The 20720-nt window shown below is 33.0% G+C and overlaps 1 protein-coding gene across 50 annotated transcripts in view; it reads left to right on the forward strand.

Moving 5' to 3' along the window:
* KCNMA1 (potassium calcium-activated channel subfamily M alpha 1) overlaps positions 1-20720 on the forward strand; it is a 409269-nt gene that overhangs the window by 277564 nt on the left and 110985 nt on the right. For all 50 annotated transcript variants that reach the window (XM_085554236.1, XM_085554238.1, XM_085554216.1 and 47 more), the window contains 5 exons: positions 6956-7066; positions 8859-8964; positions 9737-9819; positions 12732-12801; positions 14950-15105. In XM_085554236.1, the coding sequence (XP_085410362.1) occupies positions 6956-7066; positions 8859-8964; positions 9737-9819; positions 12732-12801; positions 14950-15105 (526 nt within the window). The remainder of the gene's footprint in view (positions 1-6955; positions 7067-8858; positions 8965-9736; positions 9820-12731; positions 12802-14949; positions 15106-20720) is intronic.

Genomic DNA, 20720 nt, shown 5'->3' on the forward strand with positions numbered 1-20720 from the left:
TATGTGTACATTTCCTTAATAGTAAATGTGTATATATGCTAAGATTTGTTGAACTTATATGTATTAAAAATATTTTAAGACATTATTGTATTTAAATATTAAAAACAACAATTTAATGAAATCACAGTCCTTACTATATAACCTATTAAAATCTCCTGTTTCTCTTCTCTCATGGTCTACTTTGCTTTCCAGAGATTTCTTAAATTTACAAGCCATAAATTAGCAAATCATCAGCATATCAATGGGAAGAATCATCTGTTAGAGATTCCTTCCAGAAGGAAACATGGGATTCAATAACTAAACTTCACAGAGGAAAATAAAAACTGTAGACAGATAGATAGGGTAAACAGAAAGACAAACAGATAATTTAACTTGACAGACCATCTTGGACTCATTAGACATTTGACTTTGATTAAAAATTATAACAATTAGAACAATTTTTTTTTTAAGACTTACTGAGATAGTTTGGCAAAGGTTCATTTGCTGCAGTAATGAGAGACATATCTCCAAAGAAAGTGACTTAAGATTATTATATTAAATTGTTTGATACAGTATGTAAGATTCTATTTTCCATTGGGTGAGACTGTAATAGGAGAATGTGACATGGATTACATTATGATCCCCAGCGATGTCTCTCTTTCACATCTGCTAGCCATTCTTCTAAATCCAGTGTTTCAAACAAAGTCTCACTTAGTGAAGTCTCACTCTGATGAGTGTTAAATAGACTGACAGATAGGACTAATAGGAAGGAGTTTTTTCCTCAATTTTGCATACTTATTAAACTATATCCATTTTTGTGAAAGCAAGGAACAGAGTGTGGGAATTGAGGTATAAAAATATTATGACATTTTTTCCCCCTGAAGTGTGTTCTAGCTCTCAAATCATCTTCTTTTCCAGAATAATAGCGATAATTTTATATTTCTAGTATAGAAATCGCTAGTATATACAAAATTCAACTTCTTTTTCTTCTTCTCTAAGTTTAAAATAATTTTGGGTTTGATTTCAGAATATTAGTTTGTGTCCAATTTATGACCCAACAAAGACTGAATCTAGTGTATAAATTGCAGATTTACTATGTTTCACAAAATATGGAAGCCACAAATTTAATTGTGGAAGCTGCTGCAAAGGCAACACAAGATGGCAGAAATGGTGAAATAATCAGCAAGTTTTAGTGATTTGTGACTTTTTTTTCCACTCTTGTGGAAAGATAGCAATTAAATATGAGGGTGATTACAAAGGAAAGAAATATGTTTGCTCTGGTCATGAATGAAGTGCTTAAAAATATTAGTCTTTGGTACATTCTCCATTATCTAAAGATGATTTAATTCGTCTTTGACTCCCCGAACATTAAAAAATCCATAAGGCAACTTTGAAAATGAATAATGGTGGAAACATAGAAAGCAGTTGATTTGTGACAAAATATTTTCAGTAAATTTCAGGAGTAATAGTAATTTGCTTATACATGTTATATAACTTAACAGTGAATCACTGAGAAGAACATGCTATTGCAAACATATGGAAATGCATACTGTAAAATCCAGTTTAAAGAAATCAGTGTACAGTTTATCCAAGATTTAAGTCACAGGAATGCACTCTGTGAGCTTGTTTTCTAGTTGAACGTAATAAACTGATGCAGGTGCTCAAATATTTTATTTCACTGTTTTCCGGAAAATATACTTTTAAGCATTTAAGTAGTGCAAATAACATCTCACCAGTATTCACTGAATAAGACTGAAACTTGAATATGTATTTGTCTTTGCAATAGTTTTTTTTTTGTTTGTTTGTTTTTTTGCTATAGTTTTGTACCTGTTATTATTCACAACTGATCAAGGTGTCTTGTTTGTGGATGTATGTTTTTTTGGGCACATTAACAATTGTGCATTTAAGAAATTGAAATGATTCATTCTTGATTCTTAATGCATGTATTGGTCAAAAAGATAGCTAATGTCTGCATCAGAGAGAAATTTTAAATGTCTGACATTATTATAAGTGTATGCATGATCCAGTGCTGTTGCATTGATCCTTATAATACACCTTGGTCTGAACGTATACCTTTGAATGTTTCCTCCACTTACATTATAAGAGAGAGCCTAAAGAATGGTGGGTCTCTTGGAAAGAATGGAGTTTGTGTGGTGAGAGAATAGAGAACAATTTTTTAAATTTATTTTGTCTTTAAGACAAAGGTTCTAAAGATTTTGTCTTTACTTTTGTCATACTGGTCCTTAGAGGCCCATCCAGTCTTCTGGGAAGAAAATAAATGCATGAAATCCTGACTAAAGTAATGTACAATCTATTTATGTTAGTCTGAGAAGTTTATATTAAAATAAGACATGTTTAACTGCGTAGTAGGAGAGAGATGTGTATATTCTACACATATATGAGCATATGTGTAGAATTGTCACTTAAATGAACTGAATTAATATTATCTTGAATAATATATAAAACATAAAAATCACAAGCAGATAGAAATGTATTGTAGACTGGGACATTTAAAGTATATGTCCATTGATATAATAGACAAACAAGATAGTATGTACAGATTGTGTTGAAAGTGTTTTTTATTAGTAATTAATGAAAAATTTATTAGGAAGTGATTTTTATTAGGGAGACAAAGTGACTGAGGCCAATAATTTGTTAATGAATACCATTAGACTTCAGAAGAACCTGTTGATTTCAACCATGTCTGCTACTGGTATAAAAAGAAACAATTTGGATGGTCAGTAGATGAAGGCATGATTATGACACTAAGGAGAGAGACAGTAAAGAGATTTGAGCACTTGTATTTTTTATAATTATAATATTATAGAGACATCCAGATCGATATGAACCACACATTATTTAGTTCTTTGACAAATGAATACCATGTATTTAACTGAATCCTGAACAGAATTTTCTATTTATTATGATTTATTATGACAGATGTGTTACAGAGGTTTTTTTTTGTTTTTTTTTTTTAAATTTTTTTTTAAGTTCTTTTTACTTGTTCCAATAAAATGGATATAATTTCTTTTAAAACATGCTGAAGATTTATATTTAGTATTCTGTCCTCTGAATGAAAGACTGTAAAATCATTTTTGAAGAGTCTTATTCTCAGTGGTTGTTTTCATTTACAGTGCTATTTACACAAATTAAATATGTGTTCTCAGTGATCTCCTGATGGAATTGTAGATGATTTAGCTCTTGCTCATTTCATTATTTTTTTTTAATGGAAATGTATTTTTGGTGGGTAGAGGCCTTCTGACAGCAATTTCATTTACTTGATAAGGAGCTAGTGCATTTTGCGATGATGTTTCATTCTGTCTATATGAGGAAAAAAGATAGATATTGTATAGAATTTCAGCTATGAAAATGATTTCCTCACAAAAGTGTACTAATTTTCTGTATTTGGTCACTCTAATTAAATTTGAGAGTGTTAAATGGATATGAGAAAAGATTAGTCTGACACTGTTTCTTGATAGAATATACCCTTGATAGACTTTGAATTCTCTGTGAAATATCATTTTTGCATCACCACAGTTGTGTAATATGGATTTCTATTGTTGTATTAAAGCAATTTCACCTCTGATACACTTCTACTGACAACCATTACCATACTGAAACCATAGTCTTCCTCATTACTTAACAGCAAAAACATGTCTGAAATCCTGAATGTTGTTTTTCAGTATTAGGGGAAAGGTCTAAATTTTATTTTAAAGAACAACAAAAAAAAAGAGAATATCATAATAATTCTAAGGATTTTCATAAACAAAGATTAAGTGCAAAGTTTAGACATTTCTGTAGAATCAAAATTTTTAACGTAGTATTTTCCTACTAAAGATGTCTAGCCACAAACGGAAGATATCTAGTTTACTTGGTGCATGTAAAAACTGGGTGGTGTTTGGAAAGGGAATGATTATTGGCACTAAGAGAGGAAGTTATAAATCTTCAGATCATACAAAGGGCAGACTGGAACAATAAAAGCTCTCCAAGTTTTCTGAGATAACGTACCAAATAACTCTCTCTGGGCAAGTGTGGGCAAGTAGGAAATCTGTTTTCAGTTTCTTCTACTTCTAAGCAAAAATATAACTTATGGTAACAGGAGGTCTTGTTGCTGTTGTGTTGGGGTTTTTTTTGTTTGTTTGGTTTGGTTTGGTTTTTTTTTTCCTGTTTTGTTTGTTTGTTTTTACTGTGGGAATATTCAACCAAAAATTAATGTTAATAGTATCTCATCAGAAAAGACTGCTTCAGAACCAGGAGAATTTTTTTTAGTGATCACTGTTTTTTTGTTTGTTTGTTTGTTGTTGTTTTTGGGTTTTTTTTGCTGTACAGCAAGGACAAGAGTTGATACCAATGTAGCCCATAATCAGAGAGCTAATTAGTTCATGTGGTGAAAATATCTTCTGACACTTTCAAAAGAATTAGTACAGATGCTCATGTGCAAATGTATTTGACGGGGGGAAAAGTTTTATTTTTTTATTAGATCAGATTTTATGAAACAATACTGATTGAGAATGATAATAAGTGTGAATAATTGTACCAAATACATCTGCTTTCAGTAGGAGATGTTTTGAGTAGATGACCCCTGGAGGTCTTTTCCAGCTCCATTTAACCTGGATTCTTAGAAAACCTATGCTGTGTCAGGAATACAACTCAATATTTTCTGCCCATTATTGATCATTTTCTTGATGCTAGATAGGGTTCAGAAAAAGTGCTGAATAGCACTGGTGAGCTTGAATGTCTTAATATGCTAGTTAATATAGTGTACCAATCAGTCTAGTAAGGTACTAAGATTTTGAACATCTTTTCAGAATCTGAACTTGAGAATTTCTGGTAAATTTGATCTTTTGGATGGACATTCATCCATTTGTAGTGAGGGAATCTAATCTAGCATCCTCTGAACTGTGTGCTCAAAAATGCATGCACACACAGTGCCAGCAGCTCAGGTGATGAACCCCTTAGGAAAATTGAAGAAGACTGCTCAGATTGGGAATGCAGGTAGGGTTTTATGCAGCATAAGGACAGCTGCAATTGTGCCAACCTGCAGATGTCCCGGATTAAATCTCTGAGGGACCCTTTGCACAAAAAAGGGATGAACTAAAACATTTTATGTTCTGTTTTGTTATTTTACTTACTACCTTATAGTACAGGAAAACTATTACAGCTTCTTTACAGTATGAGAACTCAAGTGCATTTTGTACTTAATGGACAAAAAAACCCCAAAACTTAGATTAAAACTGAGCAAATTTTTGTTGGAATTGAAGCAGACAGTCCAGGTAGATAGCTTATCATTAAAAGATCATAATAGTAAGTTCTGTGTTAAAACCTTGTGTCATTATATATTCCTTGCCTATTAAAAGAAATGAAACGATTGCTTTTGTTGCTGTTTCTAAAACTACTTATAAGGCATGGTGATATCACTAAGAAATCTTATAAAAAGGGAGTTCAAGATTATCATATTTCTACACAAACTTTAAAACTACCCTACATTAATGAAACAATATCATAAAGTATACTGGATTGGAATAATACTGTTACATTTTCCTAGTGACCTGAACCACTGCGAAGTAACAGTACATGATATTGCTATTATTCACCATCTGGTGCATGCTGTTGATTTATTCTTTTTTCTGTGTCATTATCCTTTTTCCAATGAATTCTATGCACCTTTCACACACATCTCATCAAGCACCAAATTATGAAGCAAATACAGGCCCATTATATTAGTAATCATAGCTGCCACCTATTATTAGTTGTTTCCAGCCAATGAGATTGCTTTATTACTGAGTTGTTCACAAAACAGTTTTTATGTAACAGTGACCGGGATAGACTAATTTTTACTGTTGAAATTACTTTTCTTCACATTTGGCAGCTCAAGTGTTGGATAATTTTGTGAAATTTTGTATTTGAAACATTTTTTTTAGAGACTATATGACTATAATGATTTGGCTTTCTCTTAGTTCAGAAATTGTAACTGGATCAACTTGTACTCTGACTTCAGTAAATAACATGATAATTGGAAGTATTAGCAATAGGCATGTCAAAATCACAATCTGTCATAAAATAGTAAGGGTAAAGGAGGTTGGGTAAAGTTAATTCTGTGAAGGAAATTGTGAGACAGCATAGGATATCCTTACCAGAAAATGTACTTTGCTTTACAGTAATAAAGGAACAATGATCCATTAAGTCAGGAAGTGTGCAATTTCCTAAGTCTTTTATTCAGCTTCTTATTTAAGATATGTAGTTCAGGAATGTGTGTGTAGGTATGTGCTTTCATCTTACAATCATCCATTCAGGTAAATGTTTGGTACAAATGAAAACCTGTGGAACAGAAGGAGTCTTTGTGAAATCTATATGTGTGCAAGCTAGAATTATACGCTTCTATAGCACATCAACTAATATTTTCTTCTTTTAAAGTACATGCCATGTAGGACTTAATGTCGGAAAAAGATTCCTTTTTTACTGCTTTTTTGCCTATAATTAACAAGCTTTGCACTGCTGTTAGTAGTATATTTATCTTATTTCAACAAAACAAAACAAAAAAAAAAAAGTAGAATAATTTTAGGGAGATTTATTGACTCCTTACATCATAAAACAAGAATTTAAACTAATGATCTCAGTAGAGGAGTTTAAGGTGCAAATGAAAATGTGTCAAATGGAGAAATATGACTTAGAAAGTGACTGATTAATACACTGTGTAAATATCTGTATAAATGCTGCATCTTGTTGTTAAATGCAGAGCATACTTGACCAAATGTTTTGTTTATAGTAGTCTTTGCAGGTTAGAGTGTATACATATTTTGAATTGCAAAGCCTCTTTTGGAATTAATGTTTTACTTTTTTAGCTTCATGGAACAGGTGTTAGAGAGACATCATGAAGATTAATACTCTTTCTTGGGCAATAACTTACCATTTTCTTCTTTACTTGCTTGCTTGTTTTACATTCTTTGCAAGATTAACGTTCATTTTTCCGCAACAGGCACATAGTTGTCTGTGGTCACATAACACTTGAAAGCGTGTCCAACTTCCTGAAGGACTTCCTGCACAAGGATAGGGACGATGTCAACGTAGAAATCGTCTTTCTGCATAAGTGAGTAATCTTTCAAAATAAGCCTTCTCATATGTTATGAAAAGCTAATGAGTTAAGGTATGTACCTGTAGGGAAGATACAGAATTTTCTAATGTCTTAATTATTATGTAGTTAAAATATACTGTTTCTTTTTTTTTCCACAGGCATAAGTTATTTTGAAAAATAATTATTTTCTGCAATTATTTTATAATCCATTTTTAAGTACATTAGTATGGGTATTCCAAGAAAATGGATTTCAGAGCCAGTCCTTTAAGTTGTGATGTGGATATCCGAACACAAATCTGAAAGGAGAACAGAATTGCGAAATTTAAAATATATATATATAATCTAATAAATACACATGAGAGTTTTTTATGCTGCAAGTATTTCTAGTGAAACAGGTGCAATTTGTAAAATCAGCAAAAGTGGTGAAAAACAGTGAATACTATGAAATTATGGCATCTGAAAACACTTGTTTCAGATTTCATTTCATTAAGAAAAGTGATTTTGTATTGTAAAATATTTACAGAACAAAAATGCAGATGAAAATTTAGTTTTAATATGATTCTGACACAGTACTTTCTAGTGAAGGTAGAAAGTAAATTCTCATCACTGTAATAGTTGGTTCTGCTCTCTTGCTCTCATATATACCCAAACACACAGTCTCAAATTTTTCTTGATCTGAGATTTGGAAAGCTGTCTGAAAGTGGATGCTGATAGTTGCAGGCTCTGCATTGCGAGTGATGCAACATGAAGTAAGTTTATCATTTTGGGGTACCTGTTAGACATAGCCATGTGCTTGAAAGAGAGGCAGTGTATGTTCTCTTTTCTATCTGGAATAGCATCTGTTTAGAAGTGCTGAAAGCTATGAATAAGCAGTTCTTTTGTATTCAGCAATAAGTTCTGTATTTTTCTTCCTTTCATTGAAAGAGATTAAAAAGTTTATAGTTTCTAATGATTCAATAAATGGAGCAGGAAAACTAATGGTCAGCTCTTGCACTTTTTTAAAATATCCATTTCTTTAAAATTAGAGTAGACATGATATCCTTGAGGAAAAACATTGTTTTTTTTCTTATTTCCCCTTGTTTGTTTTTGTTTGTTTGTTTGTTTTTGTTATGTTTTTGATTTTCCTATGCCTTTATACACAAAAAATATTTGCGTTTACCTGTTTTAATTTCTTACTAATTTGGCATTTTGCATCAGAAAGTTTTCATGCCCTGGTTACATAGATATTGAATCTCCTTGTTCCATTTGGTCACATTTATGGCAAAATGAAATGTGATTAAGTCACAGCAAAATTGGGTTTATTTAATTCCAGCTCATATAAGCAACAGTGGTTGCTATGGGATTCCATTCCTTGTATTGGCTTGTATTTATTTCACATTGAGCTCTTTTATTTGTTGCAGTCAGCTGTTTAGGTTGTGGTATGTATGTGCAGGGGATGATTGCCTTAATAGATAAGTTCTATGGAAAATTCTTTCTCCATAGATAGGATGTTTTCAAATGTTTGTACCACTGCTTCTGGATTCTGGATTCATTGAGAAAGAGGCATGAGCATACAGAGCTGCACAATTATTAAACAAACATGAAGTTCTCTAGATAGAAGTAATGAAGTGTAAGCAGCGTAGTATTTGTTAAAGTACTGTATATTGTTTCCACGGCACAGGAAAAGCATCAGCAGAAATCTGAAAATGCAAAATGCATAAATAAATAATAAATAAGTAAATGAGTCAGTTTTTATAGATAAATAGATGAAGAAAATGAAAAGTGGTTTTTCATTTGTTTTTGTATTTTATTTCTCTTCTCAATGCAGTATCTCCCCTAACCTTGAGCTGGAAGCTCTTTTTAAACGACACTTCACTCAGGTGGAATTTTATCAGGGTTCAGTCCTTAATCCCCATGACCTGGCAAGAGTAAAGGTAGTATTTCTCTTGTTCTGTTCTCCTGTTAACTTACTTCTACTTAAGTACTTATTGCATTATTGAATGAAACAAAAGTAATTTAAGTAACAATAATGTTCTTCATGTAAACTCAAAACGTTGATTTTCCTTTCATATGAGCTTATGTAATAAATTGCAACAGTTGTCCTTCTAGATATTGTTTTCTTTGTATCTTTAGATTTACAAAGCTACAATACCACTTCGACTTAAGATACATTATATCCTATTCTATTTAGCTCTATGAATTTTTCATTGCATTTCAATCAAGACTATTTAACATTAACATTTAATAGAGTAGATCATTGTCTTATGATAATTGTTTAAAATACTGTTGTCTTAACTTTGTCAGTACAAGTAGAAAATGATTTTTCACCTGTCAAATCCTTTTTTCATTGTCTAGAGTCCTGATAAAAACACAACTTAAAATACTTGTTAGTTAAAATGAAATGTTTTTATTGCCTTTGTAGTAAGCTATTTTATACTCTTAAAATAAAATAAGAAAGCTAAAGGGAAAAAAATGGCAAGGTATCAGATACAGCATTACCCCTTTCATGTTCTTTTCATAAAACTGCTGTTCATATGTGAGAGCTGTTGCCATCAACTATAAAATCTTGAAAATTTTGTCTTATTAGTACTGTAAGCTGTTATTTGTGCTTATGATAGGAATGTTGTACTTTCTAATAGTTTAAGATGAATGCAGTTGGAAAAATAGGTTGCTATTTGTGTTTTCTGTGTTTTTTTGGTGCCTCAGATAGAGTCAGCAGATGCGTGCCTAATTCTTGCCAATAAATACTGCGCTGACCCAGATGCTGAGGATGCATCCAATATTATGAGGTAAAGTCACTGGTTTTTAATTGGTTTTGTATTCTTAATTCCTGATTAGCTAACTTCTGGTATCCAGATTAGCCATAGCCACACACCAATTTATTGCTGATTTATTGCACTTGAAGAGCATCACAGGATTTTCTTTAGAAGGCAGATTACAAGATTGCCTCAGAAGGTTGGAGATAAGGATGCTCTTAAGTTCCTTTTCTAATTTAGTTGCTTTAGAAGCAGCATATGAGAAGAGAAAATGTCAAGAGAACAAAATGGACCAAAGTAAAATTTTAAATCTGAATATTTGTTTGAAATTTGTGTATTGTCCATTTTTACTCATTTATGATATTTTTCCTTATTCAGATATATTGATTGCTCTTCTTCCAACATAGTTCCAAAGTAATTGTATGAACTACTAACAATTTCTGTATTCCTCTCTGTTAAGTCAATGAAGTTTGATTTTTTCTTTTTCAGAAACTGCCTTTAAATCTCTATTTTCATGACGTAGGAGATGCTTTCTAAAAATTCCTCCTTTCAAAAGGGACATGAGAGCTCTAGGTAGCACCTTTTCTGTTTCTTTGTTACAATTGCTTGCAGACCACTTTACAGAACACTTTACAGTTCTCAAAGGGCATCCAAAATGGAATCAGCTGCATTTATTTGGCTTGTGATTACTGTTACTGCAACACAGCAATTTATTAATGTTCTCCAAGTCCACTGCTTGGGACTATCTCTTGGATCTTCATTGGTTCTTAATAATGAAGTTTTTCTAGTTGTTGTGGAGAGGATGACAAGGCCATGTGGTCGTTTCATAGGTCTTAGCATTGAAGTATTCATAGCTTCGCAAAGGACCAACGGAAATGATGGGAAAGCTATTACGCTGTGGCAACAATATGTTACAAAAATATATGCCCTGCAAGGGCTTGTGCTGATCATGGGACAGTAGGACCTTCAACTACCTCATACCCTCATTGCTCCTCAGTAAATCTGCTTCTACAAGTAATTACTTAGCTTGGAGAAAGTGGTGTATACACTTCATGATGGAAAACTATATAATGGTCTTCTGGCTCCACACTCATTTTTAACACTTAAGACCAATGGTGCTTATGTTGATTGACAAAGCATTTACAACATTAGGGACCACCAAAGACTGTCCTGCTTTCCTCCTCCTATTCTGTGAAGGGATTTGACAGGACCAGTTGGTGGATGGGCAGCTAGAGGTACAGGAAGGCTAAGCCTTTTTTTTTTTTTTTTTTCCCCCAACACACATTCATAATTTTAATAAGACCAGTCTTCTCGAGTTTTTTAAAATAAAATGTCAAGGATTTGTTAAAAATTATTTAACATGGAGCTGATCAGTGCAATGAAACAATTTTATTGGTCTGTCAAATATTTGCATTCCATGATTTAAAGGAAAAAGGAGGAAAAAAAATTAAACAATAATGATACTGCACCATTGGTGAAGTTCACTGTGCGCAGCGTCTTAGGTGTATATGGAAGGAGCAGGTCTTATAGAATCATTACGATTAGAAAAGAACTCTAATATCATCTAATTCAACCATCAACCCATCACCACAGTGCTGTTAAACCATGCCCCTAAATGCTACATCTACAAGTTTCTTGAACACCTCCAGGGATGGTAACTCCACCACTTCCCTGTTCCAATGTGTAATTTCATTTTTCTGTTTCAATGTAAAAATCATTATTAGTGTTGATTGCATATATATACATTAAAATACTTTACAATTGCAGATTAGTGCATTCTTAAAATGTTTAATACATTTATCTAATAAAATGCAGAGCTTTTATTTCAGGACTAAAATCTCATGTGCTGTCTCATAATTAAACAAATTAATTCAATAGGATTAAATGTTTGGTTAGATAGTTGTGTAAGAATTGAAAAAAATACTAGAAAGAGTTGGTTTTCCTTCTGAAAAGAAAGTATGAATTTCAATTGTCCGTACATCTTCTTCAATCCTTATCATGTTCGAGTTTTGAGAATTTTGCAAGATATTTCCTACCAAACACCACTGTAAACAGTTGTGGCATTGAGAATCTTAAGAGTGATGATTCTAAACTAATTGAGATTGTTTTCCCTTTTGATTGTTTTCTATTTTTACTTTAATTTGTTATTATAGTTCTGACCTGTTTTGTTTGCTCCTCTCTTTGATTTTGCTGCATGGTTTGTTTTTCTTTTTTATTTTGTGTATTTCTTACTTTGGATCGCATTCTGTATACTCATTTCTAAAGAATTATTCTTTTCATGCATTTTTAATGGGTACACAAGTGCAAATAAAGGGAGTCACCATATCTTTTATAGATTTTAAGTTCACGTATCAGTTTCAGTATTGAGCTTTCACAAAATCCAGAATACATGCAGATGAATTTGCACTTGGATTTATATCAAATAGAATTATTGCTCAAGCTGTTTAAAGGTGATAAATGTCTAGCAACTATAAAAAAAAAACAAAGGGGGGGAAGAAAGGAGATAAAAGAAAATTGCTTCAGATGTCTGTTATTGGAAAACTCGAACAATTATAATGATTCAAAGAAACAATTAATGAAGATGAGAATAATTACAAGTATTTGCTTAACATATTGAGTAGAGTATCTTGAACAGAGCTGCTAAAACAATTAAAAAGTATTTTTTCCTTCAAATTCCATAAGGAAATCATTCAACAGAGTAATTCCTGAAATTCAGTATTCTCTAGTATTACCCAGTGATTATTAATTAAATTTGAGTAGATGTAGAGACTGAATAGCTTTGACTTCAATCACTATGCTTTACAGACAAATAAAAAAATTAACACAGTTTTAACTGTGTGGGACATGACAACGCAGTGAAGTAAAGATGCTGGGTTATGTGGTCCAAATATCCTACTAGCTGAAATGCTATTTTAATTGTTGCTTTCTTTTTCTTTTATTTTTAGAGTTATTTCAATAAAGAATTATCATCCGAAGATAAGAATTATCACTCAGATGTTGCAGTATCACAATAAGGTGATGTAATAAGTATTAGTGGCTCTTTCTGCAATTTGTTTTGCTGCATTGCACCCATGAGCAATTTTTTTTTCTACTGTCACTAATAATTAGTATTTTTATTTCCAAACATGATTGCCCTAATAAACCTTCTCATGTAGTCCTGCAACAAGTTAATTCAGTGTAATTATGTATGTGAGGACCTTATCAAAATCTCTAACATTTGTCAACCGTCTTGGATATAACTGTCAAAGCTACAGTGTTTGTAGATGCAATAGATTTCAGATGAACTTTTAACAACTCAGCATCCATAAATTTTATCAAGCTTATTGAACTAGAACATGAGTGTCCAAATGCAAGTGGAATTGTCTAGGGCCACTTCTACAGAGGCTGCTCTGAAAGGAGTGCGTCCTGTTTATTTTCATGGAAACTACAATCGATACAGAGAGCACAATAATAATATTTAATAGAACAAATTCTCGACTACAAACCACTCTTCAACATGGCAACCAGTATTAGCTATGCATTTTCACCAGCAATGAGCGCGAGCCTGCATGCTGCACTTAGAAAATTCTTCACCAGAGAAGGTGACCCACAGTTGCTGTCAGTATTCCTGCAAAGCACCACCTGCAGACTCACTGTGCTCACATCCACTGATCTCCAGAAATGTTCAGTAACTATTGATGAATATCAGTGGATACTGTTTTTCCCACGTGGAGGAACTGAGTGATACAGTTTTGCTTCATATAAACTCCCATGACAGACACCATTCAATCAGATTTCCCCTGTGCTGTCATCTATCTCATGGTAAGAAAATGTAATGGAATATTGTCTGTAAGGTTCAACCTCTATTGCTACACCTCTGCCTCTGATGTCTCTGATGACATCATAAAATAGTAGGCATTATTTTCAGAGCATCCTTCATAAGCTATATAATATAGTCAATGTATATAAGTAACCAAACTTTCTATAATTTAATTTTATTTTAAATTAAAACATTAAAAGAGAGCAACAAATGTAAAACTTGTGGGATATATGACCTTGCTTTTGTAAAAGTCTGGTTTGATGGCAGTGGTTGCAATTCTTAGTGAGCTCTCAAGGTGTGCATCAGAGATTTTTGATGAAATTTTACTCCTTCTGTACTTCATCTTTCACAACAATTGACCACAAATGAATGTTCTGGCAAAAAGCAATGATATGAATAATGTGTGACTGTGAAAGGAGGGATGTTTGTCTCTTGCACGAGGGGGCTTATAAAGCTCTGATCATGTTTTGATTTGATTGCAACTCCATATGTTCCATTTAAAAATTTGCAAGTTATATATTTATGGCAACTGAAAATGGAGTTGGAAATAAGCAAAAAAATTGTGAGTTTTTTGGCAATCTTGAAACCCATTCTCAAATTACTGTATCACAACGGACAGCATGGCTGCACGTTTTTCTCTGCTCACAAGACTATGCTTAGCCACTGTATAAAAATACTTAAACTTATTTGCCTTAATTTAAATTCACACTGCACCCCATGCCTCAGTTTCAGCCCAGTGGAGTTAATAGCACAGTGATATTTTGTTGATGCTGAGTGACAGTTGCACACCTGGGGCAGAGCCACAGCCATGATGGCATGAGGCAGGGTACAGGCTGCAGTGCAAGCTGTGCCAGGCTGTTTGGCCTGTGGGATGTGGATTGCACGCGCCTGCACTAAAGCTACCCAATATTAAATTGGTGGCTTCTAGACAACTCAAGTCATTTGTGGATACCTACAAAAATAAGTGGAATTATTCTCTTATTGGCCTTTTATTGTGATTTTGTATTAAATGACAATGTAGACCTGTAATTGCCATACAGAAAGTAGAAAATAAGCAACACTAAGGTGAATATTAAGGCTCACTCAGATGTAAGTATGAGCCTAACAGAGTTTCACAGGTGTATAGGATAAGACTTGAGAAATGTGAAAGTTTTCAATAGTGAAAATATGCATAAAAGATAGATACACTTCCTAGCATAAAGTTAAATTTTAAGATTTTTAAAATAAACTTTCCTAATCAGAAAATTTCTATCTCATAACAAAATCATTCACTAATATCTCCTCAAATTCTGTATTGTATTTGCAGAAATATTTCTGTTTCTTCACCTTATGGGTTTTTATTTATTTATTTGTTTGTTTTATAGGCTCATCTATTAAATATTCCAAGCTGGAACTGGAAAGAAGGGGATGATGCAATCTGTCTCGCTGAGCTCAAGCTGGGTTTCATAGCTCAGAGTTGCCTGGCACCAGGCCTTTCAACAATGTTAGCCAACCTCTTTTCCATGAGATCATTCATAAAGGTAATTTCTTGTCATATTTGAATATGTTAAGTTTGCAGTTCAGTTTGTCAGAGAGCTGAGTAGAGAACATGGCTCAAATGTAAAAGTGATAGGAACACAATAATCACTTTTGTAAAACAAACAAAAATAAAGCAGCTTACCTACAGAAGATTTATTCTGCAAAATGGCAAATAAGCTAGGTTCTGTCATAATCATTAAAGGATTTTTAAAAGCATCATTCACTTCTTGGAGGATATTTCTGGTCTTTTGTGTTGTTTTAAACAAACCGTGTGTTTATCTGTGAGGAAAGCCCCTGCTGCTAAAAACAAAAATATGATTTATATATGTCCCATATGGTAAAAATTGTCCGGAAGAAAGGACTGATCATTTTGGTCTTTTACATCAAGTTGTTAGTAGACCTCTGACTGTGACAATAAATATAGAACATATGTTAGAACTGAAGCCTAAACTTCCTTCAGCATCACTTGTGTATTTGTTTCTTCTCAGCTAAATAACTTTTCAGGCTCAAATGGCAAAATTTTAACCCTGATATTCCTATGCTACTGAGGCAGTCATACTAGTTCTCTGGACAAAGGTTCTGACTGCAGCAGTCAGTACTTCTTTCCACATGCTTCCTTCCTCATTCTTGGACACTGATTCCAAACATCAGAGATGCATGATTTCCAATCTCTTGAGTGTTCACAATAGGACACACAACAGTGGAGTTACAAAGTAGAGAATAGTTCACTTCATGTTCTTTGTATAAGTTCCCCACAAAAAGATTCCCACAAGAAACACACAAGCAAGCAACCAAAAAAAATCACAAAGCCTAATGTTATCAGTTGAGCAGCCAGGAATCCTGTATAGGATTCCTTAGCAGACTCTCTGCTGTATCCTATAGGGATAAGAAAATTCTGAAACTTTTTATAAAGATGTCCTTTGGAATCTTTCCCAAAAACAGAGCCTACAGATTCTTATATGTCCGTAATATTCCACATTACTATATTTAGCTGAAACAATTTTCTGTTTTTTTTTTAATAAGAGAAATAAATCCTGTCTCTTTTATGTCTGTAGTTAAGGTTCTTACATCTCTACTCATGCTCAGGTAACAAAAGCTGTTTTATTTCAATAAATCTGGGAACTACCTAAGATTCATGCGGTCTCTTTCATATGAATCCTTTCTAATTATGTCCCAGAAGAAAATTCTACTTTTTTTGTGAACTTCATTGTTGTTGCGGGCCATTTTGATCTCCCTCTGTCTTAGCTGATGTGGTGATTCAACACTCTTTGGAGTCCTAAGAATTTTTAATAGTTGCGCTAAAATATCCAGATTATTCAGGCAGTTATCTATGTTCTTGTGCTTGATGTCAGTATGCCTGAAACTTCTGCTCATCTTTCTTTGAAAATCAGAAGTGATTAATCTTCTCATGAAGTCAAATGTGCATGTAACTTCAGAAGCCCCTATCTTAATTTCAACCTTAAAATAACTTGCATTAAACATGCAGTGGGAAAACAAGGAGATGTTCTGTCAAAGTGTCTGGCTCTGAGAGAACTGTCCAAGAAGCATACACTCTTGTGATCCGTGTTTGTATAATTACAAGTGAAAAAATGTAGATGTACATGTAGTTCCTTTCCAGAGAGTCTCTGACATTCTGACCACTGTTATTATCATATCAATCTTCAACTTTCTATTATTTTTCAAGATAGAATAATAATTGTAATAATTTCAGTACATTGACAAATCTGACTATCTCAGTGAAAACACTTTAGAGCTAAAAGCTCAGCTTTTCAAGGCACTTTACCCCTTCACTAAGGTAGACACTATCCTTTGTACTGGGATCCAAATGGTATTATTCTTCATTTTATTGATTTCTATATTTGTAGAATAAATAGAAAAATAGCAAAATGTTAGTTTTAGAAGAAATAAATGTCAGTTTTGCTGACATGCTCTTGTTTCCATTAATATATGGAGTTAGAGTAGAGTACAGATATACTTTAAATTAGGTTACTTTACAGGAAGCAGAAAAAAATGCTGTAAAATGCTGGGTAGACTGTGCTATTATTGGTTATGTCAATTACTTAACTAAGAATGAATTGTTCAGGCAACTAAAATGGATATCATCATTTCTTAGAAAATTTGAGTGTTAAAATCTGAAGCAGAATGAATGCCCAGCAACTAACTACATATGGCTTTCCATGAAAATCCAAATCAACTGGTGATATTAGAAGGCTTATTACTTAACTGAAAGGATGCTCTTTGTGCAAGCTATCTTGCTGTCAAAGCTGTTTGAAAGTTATAGCTATTACTAAGTGACTTTTGTGAATCAAAAGTGTACTGTAGTAGAGCAGCTACATTGGTTGGAATTGTTAAGTAGGACTCCTTTGAAAAGAATGATGTGCATTCCTTAAGAGGACTTCTGCTCCTTTGCATTTGGAGCACTGAAATTAAATACTGTTAGTTGCTCATAAATTTCTTGGGCAAACATCAGTTAAGTCTAGGAGATTGCCAGGAAAATTTACAGAAACATCTCTATTAAGGAAAGAATATAAAAAGAAAAAAACAAAAACAAAATAACCAAAAAAAAAAGCTTTCAAATGTTTGTTGGTTCCTCCTTCTTCATAGTGCATTTAGAAAGTCATTTAATGTGCCATAAATGTTTGGGCAGTCAAACACAAAGGAATATGATTGATGGTGACATTGTACACGTTTAACTCATTATGTGTTACTTTACAGCAAAATGGTTTGTGTAAACAGTCTGCCCAGTATTAAAGCTAAAGTAAACTAAGAAACCTCAAAATATTATGTTTGTGTCTAATTTTTTCCTTTTGGTTTTAAAGATGTAATCTCACGTGGAATCTTTTATGTTGCTTTTTGGCACCAACCTGAATAAAAAGAAAATCAGTGCAAAAAGAATATGTGATATAGTTTTAACAAAATGTTTCTGTAAACATTTAAAGGAAAGGAGATTGTCCAGCAAATCATGTTGAGGGAAAAACAAGTGAAATTTATGCCTGTGAACTGTATTTCAATAATCTATTCATAGCAGAGGTGCTATCATTGTACGTATAAAGAAGTTGTGACTCTTTAAAATGTGGAAGGTGGTGCTTGAGTGTAACACAGGTTTGTAAAATTAGTTTCTGTGTAAGCATCATCTGAGATCTGAAAAATGGTCTAGAGCAGTCTCAGTTCTTCTTTAAGCTATTTCAAGAGCAGGAATGTGGGCTCTTATCAACTGTGCTCTCACCCACCTATATGTAATTCTCCCACAACATTCCTTTCTAGTCTCATCTGAGAGATTCCCAAGGTATCTAAAGAACTGCATCTCATATTATTCCAGAATACTGTCTTTCTTTGACCTACTACAATATTCTACATTAGAGTGAGTGATGAAAAAGCACATAGTTCTCTCATTTGAAACTAAAACCAATCTTAATTAGTTATATGACGTTTTATAAAACATAGTCTTTTCATAGCAATTTTGGAAAATGTTCTTGCACACAGACAGAATTGTGGGAGTAGTTGGTTGAGACTGAATGATTTTTATACTGCTAAAGAAAACCTGTTAGTTTTGAGTTACAGATTCAATGGAGTTGAGTAAAGAGATGGTTCACAATTTAAGGAAATCCAATTAAAAGACTGTAAATGTCAGAAACTTAACACTTTGCAAAGAAAGTAGGAAGTGGCTTTAGCCTTTTACATATCTGCCAGATTTTTATATCCATACCTAAAGGTAAAGTAAAACCAAACGGTCACACAAGCAACTTGCATGGACTGAAAGGCATTATGGGTGAACATGGGGAAATGTTTAATTTCACAAGTTCTTTTCATCTACCGGTCAAGAATAATCCATTCTTACTTGCCCTTTCCTTTCACAGATGTAGCTGGTAAAACAAACAAACAAACAAAAAAATCCACCACAAACAATGCTGTAGAGAAGAGAATTATAAAATTAAACTTCAGGAGACCCTTAAGCATGATTCTAATGGGTGGCAGGATTCCTTGTGTGATATGTATGTAGAAGAAAGCATAGCATTATTTTACTTCAGTTTTAGAGTCTTAACTTTAACTTCAAAATCCCACCAAACAATTTTTTTTCTGTACTTTTGATAAAAAGACTAGGCTGAAGAACATTACATTAGATTTGCTGAACTCTGGATGCTTGAGTTAGAAGCACACAAAGCATGTAAGCATGACATGCCGAAACCAAAGCAGAGGTATTGAATAACTGAATCAACAAGAAACAGTAGGGATATGTACCTGATTAAATAAAAAATATTTTTTTCTCCTTACTGATCTGTAAGGATAAGTGAAATTAATTGTAATAAGAACCATTTATTGGCTTTGATTTGAGAAAAACCTGAAGCATACTTCAGAAAGTATAATGTACACTATGTACATTGTACATAAATGTACATTTTGTATAGGTTGTTATTTGAGGTTTGTTTAGGGGTTCAGTTTCTGAGGTTAATGCTTACTACAAAATATCAGAAGGGCCAAAATAAGTTAAGAATACAGTAACTCCTGAAATATTTTTTTTCACGGTAAATGTTTCAAATCAGTACCTTACTGATATGGACTATGAGAGAAACAAATCATCTTTTCCTGTGGAACATTTTGTCTATTTAAAATTCAGGATGACATAGCGAATCAAAGAAATAGAAATGAAATATTCTACCCTGGATGTTATTATTCATTCTTTTGTTTCTAGCAGACAAGCAGGTACTCCCTTTCAGAAAGTACCAGACAGGTGACCATCTCTTTCTTTGAAGTTATAAGCAAAATGCTGTGGATCTGAGTAAAAATAGAAATATTTCTTTTCTCCACTGGTAATGTTTTAAGCATCCCCTATATCAGCAATTCTTAAAATTCAATTATTACTATTTCACAGTATCCTAAAAGAAAGCATCTTCAACACTGAAATAAATACATGAAGGTGAATGTAATGCTAGCCAGTATCTATGAATCTTGATCACTGCTATGTAAATGAGATTTGTTATTTTCCAGTCCCGTCTTTGATTCTTTGCTAAGAATAAGCTGCTTACTGTATTTCTGACCTGCAGCTTCTTCCTCCAAATTGAAACAGGTGTCTTAAAGAAAAGAAAGCTGGGGAACAAATTAGAAATGAGAAACTGAGTGGAAAACAGCCTTGCTCTTATTTTCTTTATGCTATCTTTATGCTTTCTTCTCCTTGTACATTTTTTCCATTGCCAGGTGGTGTCAATGTAAGAAAAAGCCATGAAACAGAGCATAAGTAACAAACATATTGCTATTGTTATTCTGTTTTTACCCAGTCTGCACTTTATCTGTTTTCTGTATATAAAGAGCTGCTGATCAGCAACATTTGCAAGTTTCAAATAAATAAACGAGTTATAAAAATGTGATATGACTTCTCTGTGTGTGGTGGAAAGTAACACAATGCAAATCTTTTTTAGCATCCCACATGGTCTCCGAATGGTGAAACAATTTATATGGAAGAAATTTCTCTTGATTGTTTGCAGCCCACAAGTCAGAGAGGAGATAATTTCAATCCTCTCCATACTGCAATTTGATTTTGCTTTTCTATTTTTACTTCTCCAGAACTGAACTTCTTACCTGGAAGCCTATTATCTGGAAAAAAAAATAAAAATAAAAAATA

Source organism: Coturnix japonica, chromosome 8, assembly GCF_054131305.1.
Source record: "Coturnix japonica strain WE chromosome 8, WE-NBRP24, whole genome shotgun sequence".
NCBI lineage: Eukaryota > Metazoa > Chordata > Aves > Galliformes > Phasianidae > Coturnix > Coturnix japonica.